At 40.8% G+C, this 22,014-nt stretch overlaps 2 protein-coding genes across 4 annotated transcripts; one reads left to right on the forward strand and one right to left on the reverse strand.

Annotated features, from left to right (window-relative positions):
• Window positions 1-776: 776 nt before the first annotated feature.
• On the forward strand, window positions 777-8,010 carry fam174b (family with sequence similarity 174 member B). The gene is made up of 4 exons (XM_076089058.1): window positions 777-2,059; window positions 3,235-3,937; window positions 4,707-4,838; window positions 5,755-8,010. The coding sequence occupies exons 2-4, from the start codon at window positions 3,657-3,659 to the stop codon at window positions 5,756-5,758; spliced, it is 417 nt and encodes a 138-aa protein (XP_075945173.1). The 5' UTR covers window positions 777-2,059; window positions 3,235-3,656; the 3' UTR covers window positions 5,759-8,010.
• A 1,833-nt stretch (window positions 8,011-9,843) lies between these two features.
• st8sia2 (ST8 alpha-N-acetyl-neuraminide alpha-2,8-sialyltransferase 2) lies at window positions 9,844-19,260 on the reverse strand. 3 transcript variants are annotated; one of them, XM_076089055.1, is made up of 6 exons: window positions 19,163-19,260; window positions 17,641-17,697; window positions 16,531-16,671; window positions 16,172-16,429; window positions 13,619-13,912; window positions 9,844-10,331 (listed from the first exon to the last, which is right to left on the reverse strand). In XM_076089055.1, exons 1-6 carry the CDS (start codon window positions 19,258-19,260, stop codon window positions 10,019-10,021), a joined length of 1,161 nt encoding a protein of 386 aa, XP_075945170.1. In that variant the 3' UTR covers window positions 9,844-10,018. The 3 variants fall into 3 exon arrangements, with proteins under 3 accessions (XP_075945170.1, XP_075945172.1, XP_075945171.1); XM_076089057.1 differs by lacking the exon at window positions 17,641-17,697 and having other exon boundaries at window positions 16,531-16,626; XM_076089056.1 differs by lacking the exon at window positions 17,641-17,697.
• Window positions 19,261-22,014: the final 2,754 nt, after the last annotated feature.

The raw sequence follows: 22,014 nt of genomic DNA on the forward strand, positions 1-22,014 counted from the left end.
CTTTTACAGATTGAGAATTGGAATAATTGGCACTGTTGTTGCAGCACACCGCTTAGTGAATATCAATACGAATGCAATACAATACAATGTTATTGTGTTAGGACTTAACTGAAGTCGCTGCAAACAAATGTGCCATTAATGTAACACACAGGTTGCCATTTTATAGAGAAGAAGACTCCAGTTAGTAGTCAGCAGGGAGAGCTTTTTTATTGGCCCCTTTATATACACAATAGTATGACTTACAATGACACATAAGCACACTCTGGACTCGCACTAATCTGCAGCACAAAACAAGTCTTTGTCAGAATGGGAAGGCGGATGTGGAGCCATTTGTTTTGTTAAAAGAAAAGTAGCTTTTACTGTTGCAGAAGGGTGTGCCTTAACAGCACTAACAACAGGCAGGGTTGCATTCATGGCTGTTGTATTTCAGGTCTAAGCACGTACACCAGACGTCAATTTACACTGCAAATTACCTTTAACAGTTGACATAAGAACAGGTCTGCTACGTTCTTATGTTTGCTTCTTTAATTAGCGGGACAAAGGATTCTGTATACTGGTGTGGTCATGTTGTTCCACAAACAGCGGAGATTAATGGTGAGGCATGTCCAGGACTTATATGGCTTGGAGGGACTAGAGTATCAAGTTTCAAATGACTCAAGTATACTCTTCATTGAATTTAACACAATAAACATATATATATATATATATATATATATATTAACAAAAAACTAAACTAAATATCACAGCAGTGCATCATTTCCAGACAGTTTCAAATGTTCAAAATGTATTTCCCTTATTTTCAGGGTATATTCAGTACAAAAAAATTGGCTCGTTAATTGATTTCCTTTTCAACTATAAGGCTTATACATTCACTCATAAACAATAAATTAACTAACCGTTTTCCTCTCTGCACTTTACACAAAGAACCCGAACATTGGACATTGAACATAAGACATTTTACTTAACCTGCTAGGTGTTGCATTTGTATTGTAATAATATATGTCGGTTGTCCTAACTGTGTTTAATTGCAGCTAAACTGAATAGGAAGTGGGAAGATACAGATCTGAAGCTAAAGGGGGTTGTCACATTCTGAGAGGACGGCCTGAACTTTGCACAGAGAAGCAGCTCTGAATGTGACCACGGTGATCAGATTACATTGCTTTTAACTGGTTTACGCCACAGTTTATTTTTTTTACATGTGAGTACGAGGGAAAATGTCCTCAATAAGAAATAAAACTCTTTGCAAAATCATACATCAACATAGTGCATAGGTACTATATGACTGTGTGCATGTTTGTGTTCAGTATGTTTCTCCCTTCCTCTCCCGCTTCAGATCCTGTCCTTAAGGCCCTCTCACACCAGTCAGTGCTGAATTTTGAACTGTGCGTTGAAAGAAAATGCATGTTGTTGTTTTGTGCTGCCATCTAGTGGGCTTTGATCAGCTCTCACATGCAGGAGAGGATTTTAAAGGGGCCAGCACTCCCAACAGTAGGTGTACAGAAATAAGATCAGACATCAAAACAGACAGAACTACACAGGCTGTCTTTGTTTTCAGATTAAAGGTTTGCACACTGTGAGGGATTTCAGAATTAATGTTAACGGCAAAGACCGTACCCACTAGCCACTGAAGGGATTATTTTGTGTTGGTCTACTTTTTCAAAAGGACAATGTAGACTGTAAACCCATGAGTCCAGTGGAAATATAAATGGAGATCAATCATAAGTCGTGGCTCTCTGTGTGAGTGAGTGAGACAAGGACAAAGATCTATTTTGTGTTTGCGTTATGCCTATATATTAGGACATTACTGATCGATTGATTGCTTATCAACGTCTTGGCTGGTCATGATTTTCCCTTGGATCTGCAGCCGTGACCCGAGAGTCTGCTGCCCTTGGAAAATTTGTGTTTGCTGTGGCCCAGGGGAAAACAAAGAAATGCTGCCTTCAGATGCTGTTGGAAATTTGTCCTTTACCAGTCAACTCCAAATGTGCAGTGAAGTGGTTAGAGAATGTTAGACTGACACCCAAGCCTTTATGATGGGATGTGCGCACTCCGTCAAAAGGTATTGTAGTATTTAGAATTTGTAGACGTAAGAATTAGTGCTATTTTCCATGTTTTGTCATTATACATAAAATAATCTATTGCGACACTATTGGCTGGCGTCTATGTCGAGCTGTGTCTCTTCTTCTGCAAAGGAAACAATGCAGTGATATGCAAGAGATCCAAATATAAGACTCTAAATAGAGCCATGTCTAGCATTGATGACACCAAGTTTACGTCCTGATGTTTGAAAGACACACGTTGGACATATGTGTTTAAGCTTACTGCAATACTTTTGACTATTAATTCATAATATCTGTATCTCTGATATTAAAAAATTTAATCAGCAAATGTAGTTTTTATTCCCCTGAATTGTATTCCTGGTAGTATGTGAAACTTCAGTTTTTCCACTTTATACTTCTACTCCCCTACATTTTAGCCAATATTGTACCTTTTACTTCAATACATTAGATAACTCCACTGCATACCATTAGTTATTAGGTACTTTGCAGATTTGGATTATTAGTATGGGGCGGCTGAGGCTCAGAGGTAGAGCGGTCCCCAGCTCCTCCAGTCCTTGGGCAAGACACTTAATCCCAAATTGCTCCCTTAGGCTGTGCCTTCGGTGTATGTGTGGGGTATGAATGAGTTAGTTAGTCCTGATGGGCATGGTAGCCCCTACCATCAGTGTATGAATGGGTGAATGACATGTAATGTTAAGCACTGTGAGTGGTCGGAAGACTGAAAGGTGCTATTCAAGTACAAATCCATTTACCATAATACAAAATACAAGTCAACTATTGCATTCTGATGTATTATTATGGATTAAAGCTACCCGGCAGTTTACAAGAATACAATATAATACAATACAAGAAATATAATAATTAGCCCCACCTTTACCATGATGCTTACATATTAATGCATTACCAATTATAATCCAATGATGCTAAAAGGTATACGTATGTACTTTTACTTAAGTAAGATTTTGCTATATTTATAAAAGTAGCCTAAAATATATGAGTCTCCTCCACTGGAGATAGGGTCTAGTCTTTTACTTGATATCTAAACGTAGCATTATATTATACTACATGATGTTATATTACATTATAGTCTATTTGCTTTAAAAGCGTAATCAAACATAAGCCACTAAAACAAATAGTCGACTGAATCCGCCAACATGTTCTTCTGTGTTGACAGCAGGTCTGCAGGTGTTAGGAAGTACGAGGCTGCAGTGAAGGCAGCACCAACCCACACGCTGCTCCTCTTCAGCACCGGGATCAGTGGGCCAGCCTGCAGAGCTCTTCCGGAGGCGGATAATCCCCCATCTCTACCCTCCACACAGCCCTAATGCTATCAGGAAGGGTTGCTATCACTCACCTCAAGGGAAACACGTTTTGGAAGCGAATGCAAGCTACGGCATAGAAGTCCACCATTAGGAGAAGCTCGGAGGAGGAGGGAGATGGATATTAGCGTTACGCATTACTGTGTGAATAGCCAAACCTGCCAGTGATAAGCCGATTCTCCATAACATGACAGCTGCTGTCGCATTTCATCCAGATCGGAGAAACTCCTGAAAGAACACCCTGCTTGCTTTTTATTATTGTCATTATTTCGGCACCATGGTGACATACAATCTAGTATTAACTTTCCTCATCGCGGCTCTCTGGCGGGTCGGTGGCGAACCACAAACTCCGTCTTCACCTGCGACGCAGTTAAATTCGACATCATCGTTGGTCGCCAGCGAGGATCAAGAGCTGACACACAATGTCACAGATGCCGGCGGCGTGGGATCCCGGATTTCATCTCTAATGACGCATCTTCCAGTTCTGAAAAACATTGTTATTTTCATCTGCGTGTTAACAGCTGTTCTCATCACATGCCTGGTCATCAAAGTGGTCAGGTGGGTCAGGGTCGATCTCTTCTATTTAGACGGTTCTATAATAAGCAGCGTTGCAATGATGCAGTCACAGCTTGGTGACCACGGTATGACTGTCGCTCTTTGTAGTGTTTCTGGTAAATTCATCGATTAGTGTAGGAGCACGTGGTTGTGTTCGGTCTGGGCCTGTTCATAATATTCCTTCTAGTGTGAAGGCACTAAGCAACCTGATGCTGCTTTATGTGGGCTATTTTGTGTCCATATGTGTTTGTGACCTATCTTACCATCTCTGCATTCATCACATATGATTTATTTTAGGTGTACTGTTTTCATATTTCATATTATGGCTGCAATTAATCTGTTGCTTTTTTTTTTTTCGGTTAATCAGTGGATCTCTTAGTAAATAAAATATCAGAAAATAGTGAAAAATGGCCATCACAAGTTCCCAGAGTCCAATGTTATGTCTTTGAATTGCTTTACAAAGATATAAAACAAGGGGAAAAGCATATTTATTCTTCATTTGAAAAGGTATCAAATAGAATTTGGCATTTCGGTTGATAAATCACACAATTTACACACAAATGGTGGCAATAAATCTTCAATTAATGTCAATTGAATAATCGTTCCAGCACTTTTTCTTAGTTTGAGGTTGTAAGATGTCACCGCTTTAATCCCCACTATCTGAACTAGAATAGCTGCACAGCTGATGTTGTGGTTTAGTCAGTCAGACCAAATGGGTGAGATTGCATTTCTTGTGCTCGTCTCATGTTTGGCAACGTTTTCTTCCTCACAGATCTGGGAGACGATTGAGAAAAACAAGGAAATATGACATTATAACGACGCCTGCCGAGCGTGTGGAGATGGCCCCTCTTAATGAGGAGAACGACGATGAGGAGGACTCGACCCTCTTTGACATCAAATACAGGTTTGTTTTTGTTTTTTAATTTAAAATACTTCATGTTATTCTCAGATCGAAGAACACTTTAGTTTTTCTTCTGTTTCTACTGACCAAATAAGAACGATTACAGCCCTAATCCCATTGCGAGAGATGCCCACACATGAGCTACAGTGACTGTAACAGTGGAGATATTCAACACTTACAATACAGTATAATAAACTAGTTCACACTCTGGCCCTTTATTTCTACAGAAATGTATCTGTACAGAATATTTCCCAAAAGAAATAGTGCTTCTTTGAAAGCGTTTGACTCAGTCAAACAAATGAAACATAAAAGATTAGTGTACATTTTCAAAGAACTGAACCCTTTGTAGTAATTTTGTACTTTTGAATTGTCTGGTTTTACTTGCCTTACTTTTCCTCAATGCCTCTACTTATCTAACCATTGTGGTCGTAACATATGTTAACCTTGATTTCCCTAAGGTAACGCACCTTGTGACTCTCTTTTGACTATCAAATGTTGCTGGGTGGCACCATAGTTTTGACAAAGTTAGTGTAGTGCCACTAAAGCAGATGTCTCACTGCTTTTACTATTGTCCTTAATATTAAGCACACAACAATTAGAAGTACTGCCATGCAGTATAAAACCACAGCGTCAGAATAGGAGTATCAAAGCATGCATTTCAATGTGTATTTCTTGCTTGAACTTCTTGAAGAAATATTGTAGGTATGTCTAATGTTGGTATTAGGTTTCACCCTTCCGTCCTCTCCATTGTTCTTTAACGCACAACCACTTCCTCAAAGGAAGACATGACGTCCTGTTTACCTGACACTCTCGACATCCAAGTCAGACCGGACTGCAGGGGAACGTTTCCTCCTAACCACATGGGCAGTAGCACCAGATACAGCTCAAAGTAACTGTGAGTTTTCATTTTGTTTTGCAGGTGAATCCCAGCATGGACATCACTATTTGATAACTCCTTCTCTTGCACGGGACAACTGAAGTGATTTCTTGTTTTGTTTTTTTGTGTAGTTGAAGATCAGCAACTTCATATTCTGCTTGTGCATGGCTTTCATCTGTGTTAAAAGGACTGGAGCCACATGGATGTCATTGTTTGCAGCTTTTTTACGGCTGCTTCCATCATGTGGCACAAATTACCTGCACAACTCTCTCTGATATTACATTTTCTGACAGTTATTGCCATTTCATTTTCTACGCTTGAGCTACAGTAGGTCGGGCTGAGGACTTTATAGTAGAAAGGAACCAGCGCCTGCTTTGAAGCTATGATATATATACGTACTCATATTAAAAATTAAGACCACCAGTCATTGCATCAAATGTCAACATGCAACAAATATTACGCAGAGAATACTCTATTCAAATGTAAAAATGTGCACACTTTGAAGAATCTATTGATATACAGCAATTGATTTTTTTTTTTAACTAAAATTTAATACCAAATATATTTCTATCTACTAACCACTTTGCTGTGCATATATACTGTTGAAGGTGGTCTGTCCTTTATGAAGTAAGCGTATATTTTTTTTACTGTATGTTGTAGACGTTCCCGTTTTGCTGCTATCTCAGCTGAATTACGTTTTTCGAGGTTCAAATGTGATTAAAAGCTCAAATAATATAGTCAGGGTACATTTGTGAGGTGTTTATGAAATATATCTGTTTGCTATGAATGTGAATCCTGTGATCAAGTGTGTTCAATCATGTGATAATGTCGTTTCAATCAAGCAACCACTCAACGATATCTACAACAGTATTTAACACGTGCGACACACACTCAGTGTCTTATTTTCTAAATCGAAGACAATGTTACGTCAAAATGATCCCAAAATCTGGTATCTCTTGTTTGAGATATAGGTGAACAGTCAGTACATGGAACATCTCCCACGATCATTTCTGCTGATGGCTCACTGACTCTTGTAATGTCTAACTAGAAATGGACTGTTTCCCCCCCTGAAGAGTTGTTTCTCTGTGCCATACAGGTTCTGGTAAAAATCAAAAGAAAAGAAGTGTTCCTATCGTTTCAAGCAGCAACGCTGGCTTTGACAGTTGGAAATGTTTTGACATGCGGGTTTTAAATGGAAGTTTTACTTGATTGTGAATAAGTCCGTAAAACCATTTGGCCCACTAAATAGAGTTAATTACTTAAAAAACAAAACAACTAAAAGCACAACTGGTTAGTTCAAATTGTTATATCTTTATTTCAAATACAGAATATATAGTCAACCAAAAGTCTGATATAAAGCACACGGAATAAACAGCAGAGGAGTTCACAAACGTCTGTCTGCACCCTAAAGTTGATTAAAGTAAACTAACAACGTTGCAGAATACACCTAGATTAGGTTTCTGCACTGAATGGGAGTGATGGTGTTGTCGTTGACTTTCTGTTTTTTATATCCAAACTGTTTGAGTGCACCGTAGCCTACAGCTGTGTCTGAATGACTACTACCACTAGTCAACAGAAAAGATTGTAACGCCCAACTTGTACAACTTGTTCTTTGCAGGAGAAGGAACAGTGTGTCATAAACAGAGTTTCTGACATTCACAGAAGATTGGATACCTTTGTTGTCGCTGTTTGATATACGAGCGACATGGAGTGATGTGTGTGTGTGTGTGAATGTCTGAAAAGGTTTTTAAATCATATGTGAATCAAACTGTCAAACATGTTTTTGATACAGTGATCTTTAGCAGATTTCTGGCTATTTCCTGTGTTATCCATCAGACTATATGACCACTGTTCATTTCAGTAGTGTGTCATGTCTCATTTTAGTTTTTGACTGCATGTGCAGATCAGATTTTTGTCTCAGAGGAGTGTGTCTTCCATCATGGAGACGTCTTTTATTTTATCTTTAGTCGTTGGTGAAACTGTGGAAAAACCCTGCCCATGTACAGAGGCTGATTCTCTGCTTTTATTAGAACCGAGTCCTCTGCTACAGACAGTTCCTGTTGTAAAATGAATTAACGTCATTGTGGTAGCCATTTGAAGACTGTAGCTAATTTCCCTAATCCCACATCTAAACCAAAAACAAGTTTTGGAAGTTTATTGACGAAAAACAAAGTCCCTGTTTAATTTTTTGACACAGAGATGTTGTGTGTGTACTCACAGCTGTTTCCTCCGTTTCCATTTCTTTGAAAACACTACTGAAATAAAACTGCTTCCTTTGAAGTGTTAAAGCGTTTTAAAGGGAGAGGCTTGAAGTGTTGTTTTTTTTTTTCCATTCTGACCCAGAAAAGTACATTCACTTTGTCATAACTGCACAGTTGAAGAGTCCTTAAGTCATACTGAATATTTTCAGAACTAAAAAAATAAAATATACTCATGTTATGTATCAAGACCAGCATTTGTTTGCGGGAATTTGGACATCAAGCAGACGTTAACATAAAGTATACATGACAAAAAGAAAAAGTACAATAAAACTATACAGCACCATCCCATACGTTTTTTGTCAAACTACGTCGGTAGAAAGTAAATTTCAGATTCTGAGTTAGTTAATAAATTATTTTCTAATTTGCTGAGCTCAGAGGAGCTTTCAGAAATCTGTTATTGCCTCCGACTGCTCACGTCTGGTCCAACTTGTGTCTATTCTTAACTTTACTCGCGGCGTCGGCCAACATACAAGTCAACTGGCGCATCTTGTCAAAACATGAAGAAATCACATGACTGGAAGCGCATGACAGGCTCGTTTAGCTGCAGAGCTCTTGGAGCAATTCAAATTCGTCTGTTAGTTGTTATTGAAAGAGGCAGTTTGTTGCAGAGAAATACCCAAATCATTTGACAAAAAGCACATATCAAGACAACTCCTAAAAAAACCTAAAAACTGAACTGAACTTTGAAACTTCAAAGTACAGAAGTATAATACAAACTAGCTTTGAACTGCTGTATTGGTTTGACAAATAAGTCTAGTATGGCCTTAAAATTAACTCTGTCCATCTGTCCCATTGTGTTAAGAATAACTTGGATAAACCCAGTTGTATTTCTGGGCTTGTGAATGGTCCAATGGTCTAATTTATTGATTATTATTACAGGCATAAAATACTGGCAACTTCAATCAAAATCCACAAATATCTATATCAACCTATATTGGTTGAAATACTAACCCAAACCCTCTACACAAGTACAATTCATACATCATTTTAAATGGATAAAGGCATACACGTTATCAGTTCGTACTCCTCTCAGTGTTATTGCACTGCTGCTAACTTTAACTATTCATTTATTTAAAGCACATTATGAGGTTCATTTCTTACAGCATTTGTAAGAATATCACCAATACATTCATTAAAAAAAAAAAGCAAAGTTCTGACTTACTACCAACACACAGCTACAGCCTCACTACCAACATTTGCGGTGCAGAAACAAGGCTGGTGTTCGTTGAGAGAAGTTCACAGAGTGAGTTTACCGCCGCCTACGTCTGTGCAAACATTCTTATGTGAACAGCTGGTACACTCCTTCGTTATGCTCACAGAAGCTCGATACAATGCAACGTGTCTCCATTCGGCTCTCAGGGTATCTCTCCAACGTTATCACCTGGCAGCTCTGCTTGACTTGACTTTGGGAATTCTTTGCTTCTGAATAACCTGTTTTACACCAGCGACTTTATAGGAAGCTACAAAAGCACAAAATGTTCTCTATCGGAGGAAAGTTTTGTTATCACAAGTTGAACGTCATATTAAAACAAACAGTTGACCAACAATTTCTCTGTCGTCATTGATCTCCCTGATTATTAAGTGCTTCCATCTTGTGGCCCAAAAAGTGTCTCACAGGAGCCAATAATTCAGCAGCTCCTCGTGACGCTGACATGCTGGGTAAGTTACAACACACCTGCAATGGAGCCCTGTTCATCATTAATAAATGGCATCTAAAAATATGTTCTGATTCCTTAATTTATAACCATACTGGAAAACTTGATGCCCTTTTAAAAACGGTCTGTTTAAGAAAAATAAGGGGCTAATGGATGACGGTATCTCCATGGACGCCGGTAGAAAAGGCTCTCATTATTTTAAAGGCTGCCATAGAAATCTCATTAAAGTTAAAACACACCAGTGAAACAAGTCACTAAAAGAGCTTGAAATCGAAAAAAAATTCATTCCACGAATGAAAATAAGTTAATTCAAATTTCATAAAAGTACGGTTACGAGAAAACAGTTTGTACGGAGTCCGCTCAAAGTGTTTTCCACGGAGATCCTTTGAGCTATTTGCTCCGCAGCTCCTTCTGTGGTCTCCTCTCTGACTCACAGGTCCCAGTGTGGAGCTGGAGCGCCCCCTGTCTGTGCAACGCGCTGAGGGTCCTGAACTCCAAAGGCATGGTGTGAGGGCTGGAGCTGGACGTGTACTCGTACTTCAGAGCGTCGTAGTAGTGGTATTTGACCGGCTTGCCCTGCGGGTCGAGTGGGAAGGGCCAGAAGCCGTAAAGATGGATCTCTTCACAGAAGCGAGTGGCCAACGTGTACATCAGGAGCCCAGTGGTCGGACGCTTTATGTGGACGTTGTTGGTTAGCCAATACCTGTTGACAAAGACATATAGTGCGTGAGTGGCTGCATCCGATAACTCGATACCTGCCACCTAGAAATGCAGCAAAAGGAAGAATGAGCTCTAAGTAGCACACTTAAGTCAGTATCCATTAGGAGGCAACACTTCTCCTTCAGTAAAACCTTCCTCCCTCAGAGTTTTGATATAAATCCAGATATATATATATATATATATATATATAGTATGCCGGATCACACAGCGTGCAGCTGAATCCTAAGAAGTCACTCGAGTGAAAATGTAGAGCCTGCCGGATATGATTCTCCGCTGTGGACCACCGAGCTGCCCCTTCAAAGACCAACTGCTCACAGATAATCAATACGTGAGCTTTTCACCCCTTCTTCCATTTACTCAGTGGATGAACTGCAAAAATATCACCTGAAACAAGTTATTTTGAAAATCTTGATTTTAAATGAATGCTGAAGCAGCTGGTCGATAAATTGATAGAAAATGAATTCTCTGGTTCCAGCTCCGAGCTACCTTTTGTCTCTTTTACATCGTTGTAAAATGAATATATTTGAGCTTTGTACTGTTCATTGGACAAAATAAGCGATCAGAAGATGTCATTTCAGGCTCTAAGAAATGGCATTTTTACAGATTGACAACAATGCGGGATGACCACCGCTCCATCCGGCTTTATCTTTGCTCCAGCGCTGGAACCATCAATGAGTCCAAACTGATACAAGAGACATCAGCACACTTACTGCATAGATTTAAGAGTGCGGATATCTCTTCTATCAGTTCAGATCGACAAAAAAAATAATAGTTCCATGCAGCGCTATTCATAACAAAATTATTCCACACATTTCCTGGCTCAGAAATCTTGAATCTAGTGCAGCCATCTGCCCAGGAAAATCATATCTATTTGTCTTAGATCTGGACAAAGACGTGCAATAATGAAAGTTTAAAAAATGAATTCTCTCACCACATTGGCAGAGCTTTTACTGTATGCATCTTTGGAAAAATAACTCCTGTTTATTACTTGTTCAGGAGGATATGTTTTACAGCATGTTTAAAAAAGAAGAAGCTGCACACACTGGCGCTGCTCTGCACACTTGCATTCTTCTTCTTCAGGTGATCTAGGAGCTGCTATGACGGATGCTGCCCTCAGAAGCAGCTTCAGGGACAAGGCGGTCAGACGTGCACTTGCCCCAACTTCATTTTCCTTTCCAGTCACTCGCCCATTTCTCCAGCCTCGGGGCTACGGCTGCCTTGTCTGGCTGTACGCTCTGTGGTTAGAGTGGAAGGTCACGTTGCGATGCAGAGGTTGTACTATTTAAAGCAGTTCGAGTGACATGAAGGAAAACTCTGGAGGGCAGGTTTACAGTGCAACCGAACACTACAGCAGGTGATCAGCATTTTAACAAGCAGAGGAGACGGCCTAATTATCAGCGAAATGGCCCGATTGTGGCATTTGGTTGGAGTGAATACGAGTAGATCTTTTGTCCTCTAGGGCACATGACGGGGAGTTAAAGTCCAGTCTTACTGAGAAAATGACGAGGTCGGGGGGAGCTTTTATCAGACACCACATTAGAAAGGAATAAGGCATTGGATTCATCTCCAACAAGATTTTAGGCGACTGCGTTTCTCTTGTAAAACACCAAACAGACGAGAAAAAAAGAATGGCCAGTTCGACCCTTTTGCAATTAGAGTGTTAGTCGGGGCAGACAAAATGGCATAATTTGGTGACTGAACAGCGGTTGTTAGGCTTTCAACAAAGCAGAAAAGATCCCGAGCAGAGTCCGGTTGTGATGAGAGAGAACCAACGACAGCAACACAAATTGCACAGATGGGTTTAAGAACAGCCTGAAGGCAGTGAAGGCTGTATTTGACAGATCTGTAAAAAAATAAATAAAAAATCCTCAAAAAAAGATCCAGTTCTAAAATAAATCATCAGAAATAATAAGGATTATCAAAATGTAAAGGTCCTATTACACCACAGCTTAACAGCACATCTTATTTGTATCAATATCTAAAAACAACTATTTGGAGCAAACAAGTAAGTGTTATTTTGCACATGGCTTGACATTTTGGGAAATGCCATTATTTGCTTTCTTGCAGAGCACTTTTCTGTAGAGTTCCTGCTGGTTGCCTGATAACTCAACCGGGACGACAAGATTACGGGAAACCACTGCACTTGGCTTTGGATGACCAAGAAATAGCCAAAGCATGTAACTCACATTAAAAGCACAACGTGTTTATTTGCAGTCGAGCTAGCAGCATGGCTCTAGGGAGGGAAATATCGCTCAGTTTGTTGGTTGGTTGGTCCACCACTTTGGTCCACACTGAAATATCTAAACAACTATTGGATAAATTGCTAAGAAATTTTGTACCGACATTCACGGTCCTCATAGGATGAACCCTCCTCACTTTCGTGCTCCCCTGACTTTTCCTCCTAAATTTGGGCTAAATTTGGTTGATGTCATGAGCAAATACCGGCAAAACTAATGACGTTCCCAAAAGCCTCGGTCTTACTTTGTGTTTAGTGCTAATAAGCAAATGTTAGAAGGTTAACACACTAAACTAAAACAGTAAATATATATTATACTTCAGGATGTAAGCAAAGTTTTCATGAGCACGTTAGCATGCCAATGTTAGCATTTAGTTCAGCCTCACAAAGCTGCTACTGTTGTTATACATACAGTATATAGGCTCTTGGTCTTCTCACATTTCTGCTTGTTTGCACAGTTAAACAAAGAAACAACGTGACAATGAGAGGTGTTGGTAGACATATTTTTAAACTTTGAACTGAGCCAGGCCAGCTTCCCCCCATGTTTCCAGTCTTGACACTAAGCTTAATCACCTCTTGGCTCCTGCTTCTTACTTAACACACACACACACACACACACATATGAGAGTAGTATCATTGACCTTCTCCTCTAACTCGCTAAAAGAAAACAAATAAGTGCATTTCCCAAAATGTTTCACTAGTTTTTTAAGGGATATGAATGATTGATCCTAGCACATACATCAAATCACACAAATAAAATCATAAAAACCCTGATATGTCTACTTCACAATCAAACGCACGCAGACATTTCACACGTGTTCAAGACATATTTGGTCGAACGACTCCAGGTGCACACTACGTGAAGAGAGGCCCAGTGGCGTTCTCACACCAACTGCCCCAGGATATCAGCTTTAACGCTCCGTTTAAAAATAGCCACCTGGGATGCAGATTAGAGCTAGCCAACCCCATTCATTATGCTGCTCACAGGAGTTCTTAACCCGGAGCAGCGGTTGCCAGCCTGAGCCGTCTCTTACCCTCTGACAGCGTGGAGAAGGCGCAGCGAGGGGAAGGCGGTGCGGACGTCCACAGTGTGCAACAGGATGAGACGAAGGGCCCACTCCACGCGCTCCTCTCCCCCCTTGGCCATGAAGGCCGGGATCCACAGCACGCTGCCGCTGAGGCTTTGAAGCCGCTGCAGGAAGCGGTCCCTCCACTCTTCGCTGACCAGGTCCTGGAAGGCCCGCTGCACCACCGAAGGGTTCATGGTCACCAAGTTGGTCCGCCAGCCTACGTCCCGAGAGTACTCCTCCACTGGTGCCAGGTTACACCTTAGAACAAGCAGAGCAGATTCATTGACTGATAAAGCTTTGACGTTCCACAGAGAGCGAGCACATTTTCGTCTTACGTTTGTCTTAACTCACACTTGTGAGACAGATCCTGAAAGGCCTCTCTGTGTGTAGTGGACTGTTGTCATTTGTTTTGTTAAACTCTGATTTATCTCAGGTGCAGATTGCTGACAAACCTGAATAAAAGAGTGTAGAAAACATTATTGCAGATTTAACTAATGCAGGATGTGAGGGCTCACTGAATGGTTTGATAAATATGAAAATGATTCATATGCTATGATCTTCAGTCACCAGACTCACAAGTGGGCTTAAATGAAAGCCACAAATCTACACTTCAATCACACATGTCCTTAAAGGGAGCTTAAATGATTTGATGTACCCGTTTTGATAAGTCATTCATGTCATGAGCAGTGACTGCTACACTGCAATGGTTAGTTAACTTCAGACGTGTACCTTTTCAAAAATCGCAATCTTCCGGCAGCTCACACATTACGAACACACTTACATTTTGTTTCCCCCCTTTAAAGCTACCCTCCATCTGTTTGTGTCCCCAAGCTAGTCAGACCATTTGTCAGGCAGAAGTCTCTACCAGGAGTGAAACAGAGCAATACAAGTGACATTCAGCAGAAAAGCAGCATTGCCTTTTTGTTTATTGCCGTTAACCTCGGCCTCCAAGTAAACACCAGGAAACACAAAGACGGCAATTATCTTCACGGTGAAGCGACTCTCTTCTCTCCAGTGTGGAAGGAAAGCGAACCAGGAGTGCTCGCTTTTAATAACTTAACATATTCTAATTTAAAACGTGTGGTCGCCGTCCAGTGAAAACCCACGTCTCCAAAACATCAACAGCACAATTCATTTCATTCAATTTAGTCCGTTTCATTGGAAAAAAAATTCCAAAATCATGATGAATAGATGCATGATTTTCACTGGACAGTAATTTACCACTGCAGCTTCATGGTTTGCTGTCAAAATACTATGACAGCTGATGCACCTGCTGCAGGAAACAGTTCAAAGATCACATGCAAGAGGAAAACAGGACACACATGCACCGTCAGCTGACTCTAATTTATTTTTGAAAGCTCTAATAAATTGCTCAAGTCAAATTAGCCAAATTATTCCATTACATCATCACGACACACAAATGATCTCGAACCCAAAATACTGTCAACCTACTTAGTGGAAACGCAGCGTATAGGGCAGAGAACTATATTTAGCCGAGGCGTTATCTCCGGATCGGATACGTGAATGTCAGAGTAAAATCCTCGGCTTCTCAAAAATGCCACTTTCCCCGTTGTCTGCCTTCAGCCAACCATTACCGCCGTGCCCCGCCGTCATTATCATGCTGCGGTGGTCGAGAAATCACGACCTCTCCTCGTCAGCATGACATCGCAGCACTTAGGGAAGACCAGATTCGCTGACAACAGAATCAATTTCAGAATAAGAAAGGGACACAAAAGGATTTTGAGGCCTATTCAGCCATCGATCAATCCGCTCAATGAGGTGCTACCACAGACAGCTACTTCCTGCTCCATTGATACAGCAACATTAACGTCATTGATTTATTAGAGGCGGTTTCTCACAGTACTTACCTCTGCAGTTAGTGCACGTTCTGTTAGATTGTTCTGCTGTACACAGAATCCCAACAAGAATATATTTAGTTTTTCGCATCTTTCTTTATAATACAACCCCGGACAGATTTATTTCCCTCCAATGACAAGTGAATAGTGATAAATAACCCACTCAGCGACTCCTTAAACACAAGACAGAGCCGGCTGATGGCTTCACCAACACAATTCTCCGGTAAATGAGAGCAGGACCCCTGAGAGCGCCGGCGTTTCTCTAAAAAGCACAATGTGTTTCCGCTGGATGCAAAAGACCTTTCAAAATGTCACTCTAATGTATGATCGTGCATTTAATTGCTCTCAGTCCGGCAGCTCATTTCCAACTTTAAATCATTAAAAAAACAAAAGCGTTGCCAGCTTTTTCAAAAGTGTGCAATTAATATATTTCCACCGGCTCTAAACCTGAATCAAACCGAGAAACTGGAGAAAGTGCTGATCATTCCAACGTGAATTACACTCTCAGTAAAGTGAGATAAACCTCAAACTGAAACGAATGTGCTAATCCATTTCAATTACGGTCCACTTTGACTCGCATGTGTTATGATTTATTTCAAGTGGAAGCCTTCCAACCCTGTAATCGCTTCTGCCATTTCTAAAGAAAGACAAGAAAGAATACCTGATAACAAAGTCGTGAGAGTCGATGTCGGGTCCGCAGCTGCTGTTTAGCAGAATGCCAGAGTTCCCCACTATGGCGCAGCGCCTGTGATGTTGGTTCTTCATGGGGGATATCGTTGGCAAAAGGCGGTAGAGATTCTCTGAGATGTTGGTGGTGCTGTGGCGATCAAACACATAGTGGATGATATCTCCCGGCTTCAGTGTGCCCTTCAGAATAGAGATGTCCCTCTCTGGATCGAGAAACCGCAGAATATTCTTTCTGTGAAGAGAGAAAATGCACACGAGTTATAAATAAAAAGAGACTCTGCTGAGCGGAGTGCGAAAGGATGTGGAGATAATTGTGGCGAGCGGTGAGTCTGCCTGATGAGGTTGGAGAGCGTCTTGTTGAAGGTCCAGTCGTTTGACGAGAGCTTGACGGTGTTGTTGTAGCTCGGACCGAGATGATTCACGTCTTTGCTCGATCGTGCCAAAGCAGTCGGATCCACGTGCGCTGCAGCCTTTCTAAATGAGAACGGGAAGCGGTGTTACTGACACGCTATTGTTGACGTTTAACGTTCTGATCAATAAGAAACAAAAGCCTTGGTATTTGGTTCATATATTGTGTTAATTTCTCCCTCTTTTCCCCCCAATTTAAGGGTTATTTTTTATTTATTTCTGAATCGAGGGTGTAAGAACAGAGGGCGTCATATGTTGTACAAAAGATTAGGGAGACAAATGAGTGATTTTGGCTTATATTAACAGTAGTGGAATGTAACTAAGTATACTTACTAAAGAACAAATGTTGGATACTTGTTCTTAAATATTTAAAGCTTTACTCTTTTATGCTACTTTACACTTTTACTTTGATTGCCCAACACTTATTTCCCAGCGTAAGCTATTAACTCCATTGTACAGTAAGATTTGACATACAAAGTTCATTATGTAACATTCATGGAGGCCATATATTACATAATGAGTACTTTAAATACATTTGAACACTTATGCACCATATTATGCAATGGAGTATATTTACACAGAGGTATTCCTACTTTTACTTAATCAAATCTAAATTATTCCTCCACCGCTGCATATAAAAAGAATTGTCTCGGCTGCAATGAGGCTTAGAGTAATTTAAAAGCAATAAAGTTGAGATTATTTGCTATTTTATTTAGCATTATTCTGATGGCAGATGTTTTTGTTATCACATGGATACCACCACATTGATGGGTATTTATAGCAGCTGCCTTCTCGCTGTAAAAAGTAATGAGACGTTCACTGTGAATGACTCACTGTCAAGGCTGCAAAGGAATCAGATGCCCAATACCAACTATACAAATGATATGGAAAGACCATTAAGCCCCCACTGGTGGTCTACAGCTATATGCATTTGCATATACAGTATATATATATATATATATATATATATATATATATATATATATATATATATATATATATGTGTGTGTGCGTGGAGATAATTGGATTTCAGACCTGTGCGGTTTAGGGATGAGCCGATGAAAGTTCATCTTCTTTGAATGTCCAGTATTTCTACAAGGGGGGGGGAAGAAATGGTTATGATTGAATTATGAATCACATACTGCAGCATGAAGGCTTGGTTGATAATGGACTGATGTTTCAAGTCCTTCCTGTAATCATATCCTGTACCAATAATGCACCTATTCAATCCCAGCCGTACCGTGCTTCCGTCTTTCGAGACAGAATAAGGGTGGAAAGCATGCATCAAGGTATTTTTAAAGCAATCCACTGTGGGTCCATTTGCTGATGTAATGAGGAGAAATGGAGCCTTAATGGAGCCCCATTATGCTGAAAGAAGGTGTTATTTTCCCAAGATAAGGCAGCAATCTTTTTAAAGAGGTGTTGAATACACCATGCAACCAATATGCATTTTACAGTCATACTAAATCGGCCTATTTTTCAATCACGACCTTGTTCCCATGTGATAAAATAATGACGAGCTGCCAGCTTGTCTTGAAGGAGTGAGGAACTGAAACAGAAGAGTGCTTCTCTGACAGACAAGTGGGCCGCTCTCACTCGTTTTACAATCCTGGTGGCTTTAAATATATTGTTACAATCGCGTTGAGCTACATTTATGCAGAAGTGGAATCGGTTCTGGGTCTTCTCCCACCGCCAATCACAAACCAATATGACCTCATTACAACATGAGCCACAGCCGAGTAATTGTGTTCAAAGCAAAATGTTCTTGCTGAAAGGCAGATGTGTGTGTGAGAGAGAGAGAGAGAGAGAGAGAGAGAGAGAGAGAGAGAGAGAGAGAGAGAGAGATTCAGGTAGCACAGCATCTATAAAGCGGTGATGATGATAATGATGAGTGGAAGAGTGGGATGTTGCACTGTTGAGGCCTGGTTGGTTTTACATGTGACCGATTTATTTTAGTCCTAAATTAAGAATGTATTTTTTTGCAGGTCAAATATAAGCGTGACTTGGAAGATGTCTTCTGCACTGCTCAACATTTCAAGGACTGAAAATGAAAAAGAAAAAAAGAGGAGAGACTCGTTTGTTTCCAATCTGTTGCCCCCCCCCCCCCCTCAGTCTCTCTCTCCCTCACACGCACACACACACACACACACACACACACGCACACACACACTCTACTCCTATAGTGTAAATGTATCCCATCCGGCATGCAGGCTGCTGCAAGACAAATAGCCTAATCCTTGGAGACCCTGGCCAGGCTGCTGTCGGAACAGCTGCTGCTGCTGCTGCTGCTGCTGCTGCACCACCCAAGTGTTACAAATAGAAACAAACCACCAATTGTCCAAATCCAACTCTAAACTTCAATTCAATAACGATAACCTCTTTTATTTCACTAATGTATTCTTTTGTCCCCTTCTCTTCCACTTCACAGATTCAATCCTGTGAGGAAATAACCTGCTGGACAAGAAAACAATGGACACACGCACGCACACACACACACACACATACACATACACATACATACAGACAACGCATGGGTAAATTGCGGGGTGCTACTTACGCAGTTTCTTTCTCCACTTCTGCAATATCATCAATTATCAAAACCACAACCAGCAGCGTTACAAAGCCGAACAGCAGCGTGCGGAATACAAGCGGCATGGCTGAGGGGGAGGTGGGCTGCAGCCGGGGTGTCCCTTCTTTCAGCAAACACTGTGCTACATTAACCTTCTTGCGTTTCCCCATTTATAAATCAAAAAAAAATGCGCTCAGCCATCTCTCCCATTGTTCTTATCGCCGGAGTCGGACACTCCCAGGCGAGCTGCGGAAGAAGACGGTTTCCTTGTGTCGGTGTCCCGGCGGGGCTGCTGCTGCTGCCGTGTCTCCGGTGTGACCCCCTTACTCCCCAGTCAAACTTTGAAAGCGTGCACCTACACAGCCTGCCATGGGAGCAGCGAGATGTAGACCACATGCAGCCTTAAAGGCGCAGCGGACCAACAACTCGGTCTCTCGACCCCGAGCAGCCGGTTTGGTTTCACTCTCCAGGTGTGTTGTTGGCTCCCTGAGAGGAGGTGGAAAGACCGCAGTACAGAGATCGTCAGGCAGGCGCACCAGGCACGCTTGCACCGAAGTAGTAGAATCGTATCTGATGTGTAGTCTGATAGCCTACATTACGAAATAGAGGTCAGTGCTTCAATGGAGCTCACGTGGCCACCAAATACATGTGAGTGAGCCCCAAATCAGACGAGCACTGAATCGAATGGAGGCATCTTTTAATAGCTCTGGTCACCAGTGGTTAGGAGACATAATACACTAAACGTGCCTTATTACGCTCCACCACTTTCAGAGAGAAATATTATAATTTGTACTCCACTACATTTATCTCACAGCTGTAGATATTAGTTACTTTTTTATTTGACTTAAAACGGTGTATGCATTGTTCAGGATTAAACTAGTAAATCCCAATCTCTATTTATTTTATTTTTGCTTGTAAACCCTTACAAACAAAAAGCACTTGACGCCGCTTGTCTCCAGTAGTTCCACCAACGACTGGTTTCACCTGCACACTCCTCAGATGGTTTCATGTAAAGAGCTGTTTAAGACCTAACGATGTAAAATGATCTAAAAACAGCATCAATAAAAGGCAAGTAAATAGAAATGTGTGCTGCGCAACTTGTGTTTCTTCTTCTTTCCAATCCAATCAATCACCAATCACGCTTTAGAATTGTCTTGTGACCCGATGGAGGGGGTCTGACCCCTATTGGGAACCACTGGACCAAATATAAAGTAGTTAAAACTAGCTCTAGTTGCAACAATACTTGACACTTTTGTGCTTCGGTAGGATTTTTAATGAAGGACTTTTAGTGGAGTATTTTTTACATTGTTGTTATTTAGGACCTAAATACTTCTTCCACTACTGATGCAGGTTTTTGGTGCATTTCACAGTTTGGAGGAAGTAATCTTTCTTTTCACTGAGCTATTCCCACTAAGAAATGAATGGTGGACACCACTATCATTTCAAAAAATGTCTCTGACGCTCCCATTTGTATCGCTCAGGGTATTTCTGTTCTTTTCTTCTGGTACAAAGTGCAGGACTACTGATCTTGTAAAAGGAAATGCATCAGACCATATATCTTTGTATTACCATCACTACGACCAGCTCTGTTGTGTCTACAATTTGCTTTGTTTATATAATTTCTAAAGCCTATGTTTATCCTGAAAAAGCTAGCTGGGCATATTTTCTTGCAGTTTGCTGCTAAAATGTTTCCTCCACCTCGGGCACTTAAATGTTAATGATGGAGTTACACTTCACTTTCCCTTGAAGCAACAATGTACATTCACTAATTGCTGCTTAATTAACTAGTGCTTAAGCATTGAGTGTAAACACATGTTGAGATTTTAATTATACAATTGTTTGAGCACAATGGCCATTTCAATTATAACAGCTATATTAACTACACCGGAAGCCATCAGTGTAGTTAACTAAAGTATATGTGAGAACACCGTGGCCACATTTGAGCAGTTATTGTGTCAGTACTCACGTCATAGATAAATACAAGCAACAAAGATAATGCAGTTTTCAGAATATGTCATATTTAAAGCAACTACACATTACATTGGACATCTGCTCATCATCAGCATCATCCTTCAGGACTTTCTCTTCGTCCTGCTCATCCTCATGATCATCGCCAGTCTCGCTAGTCCTTCATAGTTGCCTAAATAAACTCACATTTTCAGCTGAATCATAGTTTATTATTATCTATTTACTGACTTCAACTATATGCATGATAGCTGAGCACATGGTTGTCACATGGTCAGTTAGGCTTTAATTGCAAATGAAGCATTAATCAGTTAAAGCAAATTTAAAGTGTTGGCTCTGGCTTCCTCAAGTTACATGCATATATTAGCGACACAATTAAATTTCATAGACATGGATAAAGGGCTAATTTACATAAAGTGAAAAGTGCAGCTGCAGCCTTGACAGTGTGCATAACAACATGACTCATATTCACCCTGCTGATAACGTCTAATACTAATGCTGATTCATACATTCTGCGTGTATGCGTGACATGTGAAGTCTCACATTTGCATTCACATTCTGCAGTTTGTGATCGTGTTGAAAAATCAGCATCCAGGCATGAACGTCCAAATGTCAGCGGGCTGAACTCACTCACTCGCTCCACTAGATTAGTATTCACTGAAACACAACACAGTATATCCCTCAACAGTATGAACAAGACATAAGTCAAAGTTCTCCCACGGACAAATGTATTGCTTTGTGTTGTTTTTTTTCTGCTGGAGTCGTTGTGCAAACTAAAGCACCCATTAGGCTAATTGACGCTGCTTGATTGAAAGAGAGAACTCTCGCCTGCAGCGGCTTCTATTTTAGAGGTTGCTTGCTTTCTGTGAGCGCTC

This window comes from Anarhichas minor, unplaced genomic scaffold (genome assembly GCF_050575085.1).
Source record: "Anarhichas minor isolate MPS153535 unplaced genomic scaffold, ASM5057508v1 ptg000011l, whole genome shotgun sequence".
Taxonomy (NCBI): domain Eukaryota; kingdom Metazoa; phylum Chordata; class Actinopteri; order Perciformes; family Anarhichadidae; genus Anarhichas; species Anarhichas minor.

What these genes read in the sequence shown, in the direction of transcription:
- st8sia2 (XM_076089055.1), bottom strand. Translation starts at nt 19,260, where the DNA reads ATGCCGCTTGTATTCCGCACGCTGCTGTTCGGCTTTGTAACGCTGCTG. An exon ending in ACGCTCTCCAACCTCATCAG is followed by an intron (nt 16,430 to 16,530) that starts GCAGACTCACCG and finishes CTCTCTTCACAG; the next exon opens with AAAGAATATTCTGCGGTTTC. An exon ending in TCTCACGACTTTGTTATCAG is followed by an intron (nt 13,913 to 16,171) that starts GTATTCTTTCTT and finishes GCTTGTTCTAAG; the next exon opens with GTGTAACCTGGCACCAGTGG.
- fam174b (XM_076089058.1), top strand. Translation starts at nt 3,657, where the DNA reads ATGGTGACATACAATCTAGTATTAACTTTCCTCATCGCGGCTCTCTGG. An exon ending in CTGGTCATCAAAGTGGTCAG is followed by an intron (nt 3,938 to 4,706) that starts GTGGGTCAGGGT and finishes TCTTCCTCACAG; the next exon opens with ATCTGGGAGACGATTGAGAA.